The following is a 13,327-nucleotide window of genomic DNA, read 5'->3' as shown; positions in this document are numbered from 1 at the left end:
AATGTTCTCTTAGGTAAAGCGCGTTAAGAAAAATGTCTCTCTTAAGGCTACTCTTCGTTTCTTGGTCTGTGCAAGATGATAAGGGTTTGTGATGTTCCGTCTCTGGAGGCTGCAATTGCAAGGGAATGAGCACCTTTGATGCATGGAGCCAGGAGGCAGTCGGTAGGGAAGGGCCAGGCTCCTTCAGGGGCTGTTTTGTGCTTCTTGCAGGCGGTGGGTGACAGAGCCTGGAGCTGTGACTGCTAGTCATTCCTTGGCTATGCTGCCTGCATGTTTTTTCCTCAGGTTTTCAAGGCCTCACCTTTTCATGTTCACTTTTTCGATGGACCTAATCTAGGATATGAGCCATTTCTTAAATTTGCTGTATGTTGTCTTCTTTGTCTTCTGCTTTGATACGCTATAAGGTAATTTAGGCCCAATATGGAAGGGTTCAGATTAAGTCATTCAGTGCTACCTGGAATACTAGTTACAACAAAACTCCTCTCCAATGCACTTCTGTATTTTGTCAAACAGGAGAGAGATCTTAATATAAATTCACAATTAGAGGAATGGCAAAATATTCTCCTATCATTGCCAGTAACAATTTTCTTCTTAATATCTATCATCCATCCAACAGCTATTATTATAGGTGGTTTAGAAACTTCAGTGTATTATAGGATTCTTTCTCCAATAGCTTATTAAATTGGCTTCTGCAGAGTTTATTTTCTGTTTACTATGGGCATCGACCTATTAGAACCAGTCCAGAGGAGGGCCACAAGGATGCTCAGAGGGCTGGAGCACCTCTCCTGTGAAGAAAGGCTGGGAAAGCTGTGGTTGTTCAGCCTGAAGAAGAGAAGGCTCCGGGGAGACCTTACAGCTACTTTACAAAACCTAAAGGGGGCCTGCAGGAAAGCTGGGGAGGGACTCTTTGTCAGGGAGTGCAGTGATAGGACAAGGGGGAATGGCTTTATACTAAAAAAGGGTAGATTTAGATTACTTTACTAGGTTAAAGGTTGGACTAGATGACCTTAGAGATCTTTTCCAACCTGAATGATTCTATGATTAGATATTTGGAAGAAATTCTTCACTCAGAGGATGGCGAAGCACTGGCACAGGTTTCCCAGAGAAGCTGTGGATGCCCCATCCCTGGAGGTGTTCAAGGCCAGGCTGGATGGGGCTTTGGGCAACCTGGTCCGGTGGGAGGTGTCCCTGCCCATGGCAGGGGGTTGGAACCGGGTGGTCTTGAAGGTCCCTTCCAACCCAACCCATTCTGGGATTCTATGATTTTATGATATTACTAGGAGAGGATCAATATAGATAAATTGTTGTTTAATGTTTGAGATTAAAAATGTCTAACTGCATGATTAATTAGATTCCTTTAAAAATAAGGAGAGCTCAAATGTTGGAATGGCAAAAGGAAATTGAATGTTTACGATACAGCTGGTTCCCATACTGGGGAGATAAAGGCTATTGGTAAGTCAGGCCAGCTACGTGCCGCACACGTTATCCCTGTTCAGTATTACGAAGCTGGTGCAACGACGCTGTGGCTGTTATGATGATGGATTTTTTTTTTTTCAGATGACTCACCTACCTCCTTCTAATCTTTCTGGCCCTCAAGACATTTTCGTTCTTTATTTTCATAAGATACAAACATATTTGTTACAGTCAATCAGTAGTTCAATTCAGCAAGTGGTTTAGGGAATCCCAAAGTTCAGATTCGGTATGTCTGTCCATACCTTGTTTGCTTGCTTCTTAATGTTTGTATTTTATATGTTTCAGTGAGCAGGGAAGCTGTGGATTGATTTATTTTATTTCGGTTTCCTGATAGTCCTTGAATGTAGACCTGTATTCAAAAACCAACAAATCACACTTTTCAAAATTCATGATGTTGGTAGATCAACCAGCATCTGATAAGGATTCAAGATTTTGTATCATATGAAGAGAGGAAAATACTGTTGTGACCACCATTAATAATAACAGGATAATAGGAACAATGCCTTTGTAATGTCAAAGAAACACTGAAACATTGATAAGTTTTTCTCAACATGTTGCTCTCAAAGAAAGCTCTTGTTTAAAAATCAGTGCTTATTGGTTTGGGGAGAGAGAGATTTCCATATTTAAAATTGTAACTACTTAAAACACATATGTTGTGCTCAGCGATGCTTCTTGTTAAGGAGGGACCTGAAAGCTGGGGTGGAAGGTAGGCAGGGAGGCCAGAATGGAAGGAGTTCAGTGAAGGTTTTGTTTTAACATTATATGCTAGGATCCAGCCTGCAGGACACACTGATAGGTACTAAAAAGATAACATCAGTATCCACAGAGTTCCTGAAATGCAGTGAGCCACTGGTGGTTTGTTTGTTTGATTTTTAGCTCAAATGGTCCCTTGCTTCCAACACCTTGCCACGTAAACTCAGTATTGATGCAGAGGAAGGTTTTTTTTGGGGGGGGAAGATGAGTGAAACTGAATATGCCGTAGTGGCTGTTGGTTGTACTTAGAAGAAATTGGACACGGACCTGTAGCTATCTGTATCTCTGCAGGAGGTAGATAGATGTGAGATGCAATCAATGAACTGCAAGAACAGCTAGAAAAGTACCAAGAAAGCTCAGGAAGCCTGGACAGACTCTTGAAGTCTATGGCATGGGAGAAGAGCTGTCTGGATTTAACGTGGCAAAAGAAGAATCCAAAGCAGAACCTTGTATGAAGAAGAAATCACTTCTGAGTAGAGAGCAGCAGAGGAAAATGCCTTCCAGGGTTTATAGTTGCTACCCGGAGTGATGGGACATGCCCTTTTCAAAAGCTGAGCATCTCCAGACCAGGTGGCTGCAGAGCTGCTCTCTTTCCTGGATACCGCAGTGGGAAGCAAAATGCCGGCCATCCCTGTAACAAGGCCACGTAGCCACAAATAACCTACTGCTGTCAAAGCTTAGCCCCTGGTGACCTACACAATGTTCTCTGCCTCCTTCACTGGGGCTGCAACCCATAATCTTTTATTGGTTTTGTGCTCACAGAGTCTTTTCCTTCCTGATCTTTTCACTGATCCTTAAGTGAAACTGGTAACCAGGTGTTTTAAATCTCTCTTGAGGTATGTGTGGAGATGGTGAGTCCAGTTAGCTGCAGTGCTTCTTGGCAGAGGGGCCCCGGAGGCTGGTGGCAGTGCGTGAAAGTGTAGGGGAGGAATGGGATGGGGAGACAGCAACACCCAGCTGCCTAAAGCCGAGGGAACTGAGCACTGCTGAACCGGGGCCCTGGAAACGGGGATGTTCTGGGGTAGATTGGAGTGTGGAAAGGATTTGAAAAGGTACAGGAGCTTGGAATGGGAGAAGTTTTGGCAGGGGGAAAGTAAGGACAGAGCCTGGAGTGGGCAGGGGCACTGTAGGCTGTTTATTGAGAAAGTTGAGAGGATAATAGGAGCCTGGGGGTTGAGTGGACAGAGCTTCTGCTGAGGCACGTTGAGAGGGCATAGCAAATTTGACTGCATACAGGGCTTACGTTAGCAGTTGAGGCTAGTGATTATCTCCTCTGCTGAGCATTTGTGAGACCGTATCTGGAATAGAGTTTCCAGCTGGGTGCTCCTTGGTACAAGGGAAACGCTGACATCCTGGAGCGTGTTCAGTGGAGTGCCATAAGGATGGTTGGAGCCCCTTCTACGTCTTGTAGGCTGAGGGAAATGGGTTTGCTCAGCATTAAGAGAAAGCAAAGGGGAGACCTGGTGGCTGTCTTCAACTGCTGCTGCTCTCAAGCCTGTAGTGGAACAAAATTGTTCCAGTCTCCATGACAGTAAAAGAACAAGAAGCATTGTGAACAATCTGGAATATGGGAGATTCTGATTAGGTATTATGGAAGCTTTTTTATTCCACTCTTTTTGTTTGTTTCATTAAAAAAAGAATAAGGTTGGTCGGTTTGTGAGACTGGTGCCCAGAGACATTGTGTGCTTTCTTTACTTGGAGTTATTCAAGGTTCAATTGAATAAGGCCTTAAGCAACCTGTTCTGGTTGGCCCTGCTCTGGGCACCAGTTTAAGCTATGTGACCTCCAACATTGCCTCCAGCCTAGATGGTTCTGTGGGTTGGGGTGTGAGGGATGAGAGCTTGAGGCTCTGGTGTGGGAGGGAAAGCTCTGGAGTAGAGGTCAGGAACAAAGGTACAAGGAGCTCTTAGTGAGAGGTTTGGGTTATGACAGAGTCCTGCTCGAGTCCCTAGATTTTTTATTATTATTGTTTTTTTCTCTTTGGGAATGTAGTAGTAGTAATAGTTACTTCTCACATAAGGTTATTTTTCCCTTAAGGACTTGACTCATGCAACCTTGAAATTGCAGTCTTTAAAGTAGGTCTTAGATGCAGATACCTTTATCCTTCAGGGTCAGCGGTGGAACTGGTAACATTCAGGTTATGTTATTTAAACTGATTTTCTCAATTTTTTTAAAAATAAGTGGTGTTATGCCATGATGCCACATCTATTTAGGTGTTTGCTTTTGTTTTGTTTCAAGATTTGAGAGGCCAGTGCAGAATTGCATTTGTTTTCCTAGCTAACTCTACCCTGGCATAGTTATTAAATGCACACTAGTTACAGGAAAGATTTTCTTTTTCTAATGTGGAAGCACAGAATAGTCCCAGTTTTGAGCTGCAGTCAACCTGGGCTCAGCATGACTTGAATTATTGATGAGGGACAGGCAAAGATAGTTTGCCAGTGGTCCAGAACTGCTCAGCTGTCTGCACACCAACCACAAGGCTGCAGATTTTCTTCTTGGCTTTATGTCTGAGAGGTTGGGGATAGATGTATTCTTCTTTGCCATGTATGTGTCAGAAATGCAGTTAATATATAAAACACACTTATATTGTCCTTATTTGTGTCTTGTAGTTTATAGTGCTAAATCTTAATCTGTTAGAAAGTTCATACAAATCACAGGAAGATGGAAATGTTGCTTGATCTCCAAAAGATTTCATCCTAATAACATGCAAAAATCAGTTGTATCTCCAAATTCAAGCCTTTTATTTTCTTCCTTCTAGGAAATTGAAAAATGAGCTTCTGGAAGTGAGAAGGAAAGGTGGAAACCGACACTGTCAACAGGACAACAGCAGAGTCTGTATTCGCTGTCAGAAAAGCCTGGGCTTAATCTTTGACAGAGGAGACCTGTGCCAAACCTGCAAGCTTAGAGTTTGCACTAAGTGTCGTGTCGTGGGAGCTGATGGGCAGTGGAAATGCTCGGTGTGTGCTAAGATTGCGTAAGTTGTGCAGCTTTTATGGATACATTTAGAGATTAATTCTCCGTAAGTAATTTTATGCTGGTGTTAGTTTTATCTCCTCTTAGCACAAAAGTATATGCATAGCAGATAAACAAGGTAAGAGGCTTTCTGCTGTTTTGATTTGCTGCAGTATTTTGCAGTATCTTTTTTTTCCAGTTCCAAGCTAGTTTCAACTAGCTTGCTTTCTAAAGAAAGCTGCAAGCATCACAGATACTAGGTCATTGGTGCGCAATGCTCTGAAAATCAGTTACAAAACAGTGACAGTCTATTCACAGTAAGACATAAATGTAAGAATCAAGTAATTGAAAATTAACAAAACAAAATTAAGAACAAGCGAGGACGGTACATTCTGACTGATGTGGTAGGTGGATTTGTAAAGAAAGAGATGTAAAAATTGTGAGTCCAAGCATTTCAAGGCATGGTTTTATCCTTGCTTTTTCCTATGTTTACAGTAACTGAGCATTTCTGCATAAAAGGAGAAGGGTGTATTTACAATATTTTTTACCCTGGATATTTAGAATTAGAGAGAGTTCTAAAGTAAGCTGTGCCATGGTGGGAGGTAAAACAAAAGGAGGTAGATTAATCTTCACATTTCTCACTGTTAGAATGTTAAGTATGGAGAATGGAGGAGGATAGAAGAACACAGTGCTGAAAAGCAGAGAATTGGTATCTTAACACAGAATATCAAGTGAATAAAAAAAGAGATGTTATATGTTCAAAAATACGTGTATTTACTTCATATATTTTTGAAGGAATAGTGCCCTCGATTGGGATAGTAATATGGAATTTCGTGGCTTGACTCAGCAAGATAACCACGAAGGAAAGGAGAGGTGTATTGTGCAATAAAACTTGGTTAAGTATCGTGATGTAAGAACTGGATGTTGTTACATCCATAAGGGAATTACATACACACATAAGGAAAAGACGTGATAAAATAGTTACGTTAAAGGGAGGAAGAATCAGTAATTTCACAGAGGGAGTGGGTTTTTTGTTGTTGTTTGTTCATTTTTTGAAGACTATCAAACTAATATCAGGAAGATAAAGCTTTTGTAAGCTGTATCAAAAAGTGAATCCAAAATGGTAGTTATGTCAGACTTTGGGTACCTAGACAGTTAATGAAGAATTAATGCAGCAGGACATGGAGTTTAGTGTTTGTGTCTTCTAACTTCAGCTTTAGGAGGCTAACCTCTAAGGGTTATTAGTTAGATGCCTTAACCTTCTCTTGCATTCAGTGGGGGATGCAACCAGAGAACAATGTTTCACCTCTTTTAAGATGAACCATGTTCAAGTACTTGATTTTGTGAAATGTTGACAAACTACTCCTTGTGGTTTGCTTCAGCCAGTTCCTGAGGTGACCTGAGTACTGTGCCTTTCAGAAATGATGGGGTTCAGGTAAGATGACAGAGTGGAGAATGGCAAATATAATGCTGCTCTTTAAAAAACAAAGGAAGAACAAGGGATTTGTTGGCCCTGTCAGATTACCTTTAACTTCTCTAAAAATAGTGAAACAAATGATCATGGTACTGTCTGAAAGCTGAGAGAAGCTGACAGGACGATGAGTAAGAGCTGGCTCAAAAACAAATGATGTCAAAAGCAATTTAATTTCCTTCTTTGATAGGATGACAGACCTCATGGATAGAGGAGGATCTGTACATGTCTTATAACTTGACTTTAGTGAACCTATTGATAGGTTCTCATACTGTTCTCAAAAGCTTATAAACAAGGGGGACTGTGCCCCAAAATAAATGGTGTCTGTGTGATTGCAGACCTGCCAGGAGAACTACAAAGCTCTGTTCTCAGAGTGTTTCACTATCAAAATAACAGTGGTATAGAGCAGAATTTTCACTGGGTTTTTACTGGTCAGTGTTTTAGTTTAGAACTTAGATGATGCAGCACATGAGTTTACCAATTACATTTGCTGGTGACGTGAAACTGCGAGGTGTTGCAGACATGTTGAAGGACAGGCTTGGGGTTCAAAGTGATACAGCTTAGAGAAGATGTTTGAAGTAAAAGTAAATGGTGGCTCCCTGTGGGCAAGTGCAAGTACCACTTGGGCAAAGACAGCTGCAGCAACACAGAATGAGAAAAATAAAAATAGCTTATGCAGCTGTTCCTTAAGAATGAATCTGGATGTTGTACTGAATGAAAAGCTGCATATGAATCAACAGTTTTCTGCCACTGTGGAAAAGTCCTGCATCACACAGGATGTAAAACAGAATTATGGTCTACAAAATACATGATAATACCTGTTTTGTATAGAGTACCCTGCCCCATTTTGTGTAGCTGTGGTGGTTTTACTTGGGTGGGCAGCTGAGTTCCACCACGGCCGCTGTCTCACTCCCCCTCCTCGAAGAGGAAGGTGGAGAAAATAAGACACAAGGTTTGAGATAAGGATGGTTTAATTAAAGGGGAAAGGGAGAGGGGAAAGGAAAAAACAAACAAACAAACAAAAGGCCACGCGGAAGCACAGAGAGAGAGGAAATGGCCATGTCCTGGGAAGCAGGGCCTCAATACACGTAACGGCTGTTCGGGAGGACAGGCCCTTCCACCAGGAGAGCCCCCCTTATTATTGCTGAGTGTGACACCACATGGTATGGAATATCCCTTTGGTCGGTTTAGGTCAGCTGCCCTGGTGATGTCCCCTCCCCATCACTTGCCCACCCCCAGCCTGCTTGCTCTTGGGGGCTTGGAGGGAGTCCTGATGCGGTGCTAGTATTGTGCAGCAATAGGCACAACGCTGGAGTGCTACCAGTGCTGCTCTAGCTACGAGTGCAGAGCACAGCACCGTGTGGGCTGCTGCAGGGAAAGTTAACTCCATCCCAGGCAGATCCAGCACATGCCCGAATGCCAGGACTTTTCAACTATGATGGAGAGAGGCTTGGCAACCACATCAGCCAGTTCCCTCAGGACCCCGGGATTCATGTCATCAAGTTCCATAGACCTGTACCTGTTTAGATTCATCAGGTGGTGTAGAACCTCCTCTTCACTTACAGTGGGTGGGACTTTGCTCCCCCAGCCTCCATCTACGGGTTCAGGGAACTGAAAGACTTGGGAAGCCCGTCTACCAGTGCAGATGCAGGCAAAGAAGTTGTTGAGTGCCTCAGCCTTCTCCATGTCCGTCGTTACCAATAACTCAGCTATAGAAACTCACTCCTAATATAAGAAATTAGCCACTTATAATCGCTTACACACTTCTATTTTCACCCCTCAGTCTATTTTCACAAATGTTAAAGGCGCATGGTGGCCCTCGGGGACTCCTCCTGTCACCCAAGTGCAGCAGCCCGGAGGAAGCTGGGTCCTCTCTTGTGCTCTTCCTCGAGGCTCTGTGCAGAAGGGATGCCACCTGTCACACAAGGGCTGGGGGATGGGAAAGAAGCACTCACACAACCCCTGAGAATTGGCAAGAGTTCTTTATTGCCAGGACATCTTGCAGGTGAGCCTGCGGGATGTCCGTGGTGTTTGGTGGCTCCAAGCTAATGCTTGGGATGGAGCCTGCGCGACGAGTAGGGAGCTCGCCAGGCACTCCTGCGACGCTGCTGGTGTGCTCGCATGGCAGAGAGCGAAGAGGTGCTGGGGTAGTCAGAGGTCTTGTCTGGCCAAGGTGGATCCACCTCCATTGGTTCCTCCACATCTGCTGGTGGATCCGACTCCATGGGCTCCATGGTGTTTGGCAGAAGGACGAGCCAGTCCTTGCCCGGGACTGCCCACATGGGATGCCTTCCATCTGGAATGTTCTGAGGCCAGGGTGCCAAACCAGGAGGTCGTCCAGTTCCGTGCCTAGGTCCCATGCCACTGTCCAGTTCATTTCCATTTGTGGGTTCGACGCTGCCGTCTGTTTCACGGCCATGGCTGGGTCCCACACTGTGTTCTGGACGACAGGCATGCCTCTGCTCCCCGCGGCTGTCTGGCTGGTGCTCCTGCCTTCGCCCCATGCCACCGTTGTGCCAGTGGGAAGGCCCAGGCCCCCTGTGGCTGTATGGCTGACGGGGCGGCCTGTTCCCTGCGTCGTTGCGGTCCCACTGGTACCGCTTATAATAAGTGTCTGTGGGCTGTGTGCCAGACGTCCCTCAGGCACTGGCGTCTGTTGTGCCGCAGGCGCTACCCCTCTGCCCATGACACTTCTTGCTAGGTGCATTCCTTCTTGGTGCTTCCTTGGAGTGCATCGCTGTCCTCTCACACCGAGGAGGCCTGCCGCTCGCCTTGCTGCTTTGGCTCTTCTTCCTGCCACACAAGTTGGCTGTCAGAGTGCCTAGAAGCTCAGCGAATGGTGGGCCACCTGCAGGGGGCCTGTTTTATAGGGCCTGCAGCAAAGGTGGGGCAGTGGTGGCCACTGTGACCTCAGCAAGCCTCTGTGATGGAGTGGCCCACACATGGCCACAGGCAGCTGTGTTGGGAGCGGCCTGGAAGATGGTCTCACGTGGAAGGAGGAGGAGGGTTGTGGGGGCTGAGGGCCCCTTTTCTGGGGCTGGCTCCCCTGGGCCATTTGGCTTGCCAGAGAGAAAGGCTGCCCCTTGGCCACAGGGACTGCCCTCCACCTCCCATCCTGTACCCTGGGTTTATTTTTAACACTGATTTTTAAGTAATTAAAATTAATTTATGGAAAATAAAAGAAGCAAGGTGCATCCTCAGTCCTAATTCCCATGTGCGCTTTGTGCTCTGAGTGGAGAATTTCTTCCTCACATCACATCTAATCTAAATCTCCCCTTCATTTGTTCAAAGGCATTATTCCTTGTTCCATGGCTACACTCCCTGACAGAGTCCCTCTCCAGCTTTCTTTTGGGCCACTTTTATGGGTTAGGTTAGGTGGCAAAACTGCAGGACCTTGCAAATTGCAGCCTTATCTACCTTGTTCCACATGTTCCGCGTGACGTTTTCTAGTTCAGGCTCTGGCCTCTGATCAGTGTTACACAGAATCATAGAAACATTAAGGTTGGAAAAGACCTTCAAGATCATCTGGTCCAACCATCCCCCTACCACCAATGTCACCCACTAAACCATGTCCCTAAGCACCAGGTCCAACCTTTCCTTGAACACCCCCAGGGATGGTGACTTGACCGCTTCCCTGGGCAACCCGTTCAAATGCCTGACTTCTCTTTCTGTGAAGAATTGTCTCCTAATTTCCAAACCGAACCTCCCCTGGCACATCTTGAGAGTATTCCCTCTAGTCATAGAATCATAGAATCATTAAGGTTAGAAGAGACCTCCAAGATCATCTGGTCCAACCATCCCCCTACCACCAATGTCACCCACTAAACCATGTCCCTAAGCACCACGTCCAACCTTTCCTTGAACACCCCCAGGAACAGTGACTCAACCACTTCCCTGGGCAACCAGTTCCAATGCCTGACCACTCTTTCTGAGAAGAAATGCCTCCTAATTGTTTTAATTGTTGAAGAGTAGGGGCATGACGTTTCCATTTTTCCACTCACCAGGGACATTGCCCTGTGGTGGTTTACTCGGGTGGGCAGCCGAGTTCCACCATGGCTGCTGTCTCACTCCCCCTCCTCGAAGAGGAAGGTGGAGAAAATAAGACACAAGGTTTGAGATAAGGATGATTTAATTAAAGGGAAAAGGGAGAGGGGAAAGGAAAAAACAAACCAAAAAACAAACAAAAGGCCACGCGGAAGCACAGAGAGAGAGGAAATGGCCACGTCCTGGGAAGCAGGGCCTCAATACGCGTAACGGCTGTTCGGGAGGACAGGCCCTTCCACCAGGAGAGCCCCCCTTATTATTGCTGAGTGTGACACCACATGGTATGGAATATCCCTTTGGTCAGTTTAGGTCAGCTGCCCTGGTGATGTCCCCTCCCCATCACTTGCCCACCCCCAGCCTGCTGGCTCCTGGGGGCTTGGAGGGAGTCCTGATGCGGTGCCAGTATTGTGCAGCAATAGGCACAACGCTGGAGTGCTACCAGTGCTGCTCTAGCTACGAGTGCAGAGCACAGCACTGTGTGGGCTGCTGCAGAGAAAGTTAACTCCATCCCAGGCAGACCCAGCACAGTAGCGCACATCATACTGGTCAACTGGAGAAGTTTCAGTAGAAAATAAAGATCGCAAGCCTAGGGCATGGTTTGTACAGAGTAATGAATGGATTCAGAAATGTTTGGCCTAGGCAAGCAAAAAGTGAAAATAACTGAGTTTTGAATGTACAAAGGCAGCTGCATTGTGGATGCATATAGGCTGTTCTATATACTGACTTTGGTTACGAAAAGCAGTGAGATACTTAAATTGCAGTGAAAAGGATTAGATTAGGTGGTATGAAAAAAAATTATTGATATAATTCGGAGAGGTTGCAGAATCTTGTTTTAAAAACATGTTGGTTAAATGTTTCTCAGGAATGATGACATCAGTAAAGTACGTCCTGTTTTGTGGCTGAAAAATGGATGGGGAAACTTCTCAAAATGTATGCCACACCTGTTTCTCGTGATTGTGTTGCATTCTGTATGCCAAGCAATGGTCCTAGCAATCATGTTGGAAACGAATTCCGTTAGAAGCCTTCATCTAAGTTATTACAAACTGTGGTGTAATTTGTTTAAAGTGCTAAGCTATCATTAGTGTTTCATATCAATACTAAATTGAAATCTATTCCTGTCCTTTCTTTTCTTTCATATCTAGTGCTTTTGCAGGGCTATAATGGAAGTTGATGATCTCTAAAATGCTTTTTATGCTGCTAGGAGAACACAAAGAGATTATCTTCTGTGTGGACAGTGTAGAGGTGAATGCTGGAGACAGGTATTTCAGTTAAATCCAATCACTGTGCATAATTCTAGTTTAAATTCTTTCATTTCTGCTTTCCTCTGTCTCACTTAAGTGAGAAATGCAAGGAAAAATGGGATTTTTAGGCTTTTTGAATTACATTTGAAAGAGGAGTTGATTAAGTTAATAGAAAGAGGGCCTGTAGCAAGATTGAAAGGCAGAAAGCAAGGAAAAGAAAATGGGAATCGTGTAAAGAGGTGCTTAGTTATGCTGCGTGAGTAGGAAACGAAAGACAGGAAGGAGAAAAAACGTAGCTATTTAGCATTTATTTGCATACAGTAAGTCTGTTAAACTGAGTTGTTTTACTATACTAGTGGCTTTGCAAAACGTGAATATGTACTAAGAATTTTTCCTTTTTTTTTTTTTTTTAACTCTGGCCTTTCTTTAGCAACCTTGATGAATGAGGTTTACGTCAATACCAGCATAGACACTAGCACCTGATATAACGTATGTATGTTGTTGTCCATGCTGAGACCCTTAAAAGACACTGGGAAGGATTCATGGCCTTGATGAACTTTTTCTGGTTTTAGTGCTGTGCTAGTTCTTGGTTGTTCTGCCAAAATTGTTCCCAAGAATGTCTTATTAACTTCCACTGAAGGTGATGGTGGTAGCAGTAACCGGTACAATACAGTATACAGTCATCTCTTCTACCTGCAGGAATACATTCAGAACATTTCTGAGCTCTTAGGAAGCCTGCTGTGTTACATCTGGTGTCAGTGAAGAAATTTGGATACTGGGTATTGAGTGTATTTAACAAAAGAGACATTGACAAGTACTGCAGAGTTTACTGGAGAAATCCCTTGAATTACACAAATAATAATCCAAAATTGTTGCTGAAACAAAGAATATCATGTGGTAATAAAGGAAAGTGTGGGTAATATCAGCCAGCTTCTGTCAGTTGCTTCATTTAGTGCATTTTGACCTTTCCTTCTCTCTGAGCATCTTGAGTCCTGCCTACCCACTCACAGAACAGGAGTTCAGGATACCTGTAGTACAGCATGTTCTGTAACATGGCCTGTGATGAAGTGTTATCATTGCTTTAACATTGGTAGGTTTATGTCCAGCTACCAAAAAAATTTAAAGCCTTTTTTCTGCTGTTCCACTAAAGTCATAGTTGCTTGAAGAACAGCTTATGGTGATGGAGAAGTTCATTGCAACACAGTATGAGGAGCGGCTGAGGTCACTTGGCCTGTTCAGCCTGGAAAAGAGGAGGCTGAGGGGAGACCTCATCGCGGTCTACAGCTTCCTCACGAGGGGGAGTGGAGGGGAAGGTGCCGATCTATTCTCTTTAGTGACCAGTGATAGGACGCGTGGGAATGGTGTCAAGCTGAGGCAGGGGAGGTTTAGGCTA

General features: G+C 44.6%; 1 protein-coding gene across 4 annotated transcripts in view; it reads left to right on the top strand.

Annotated features, from left to right (window-relative positions):
- Positions 1-13,327, top strand: part of SYTL5 (synaptotagmin like 5) — a 93,192-nt gene that overhangs the window by 35,928 nt on the left and 43,937 nt on the right. For all 4 annotated transcript variants that reach the window (XM_040530736.1, XM_040530710.1, XM_040530720.1 and 1 more), the window contains exon 3: positions 4,985-5,200. In XM_040530736.1, coding sequence (XP_040386670.1) covers positions 4,985-5,200 — 216 coding nt within the window. The remainder of the gene's footprint in view (positions 1-4,984; positions 5,201-13,327) is intronic.

The sequence above is a fragment of the Cygnus olor genome, chromosome 1 (genome assembly GCF_009769625.2).
Source record: "Cygnus olor isolate bCygOlo1 chromosome 1, bCygOlo1.pri.v2, whole genome shotgun sequence".
Classification (NCBI taxonomy): domain Eukaryota; kingdom Metazoa; phylum Chordata; class Aves; order Anseriformes; family Anatidae; genus Cygnus; species Cygnus olor.
This window is presented reverse-complemented; position numbering and strand designations above follow the sequence as displayed.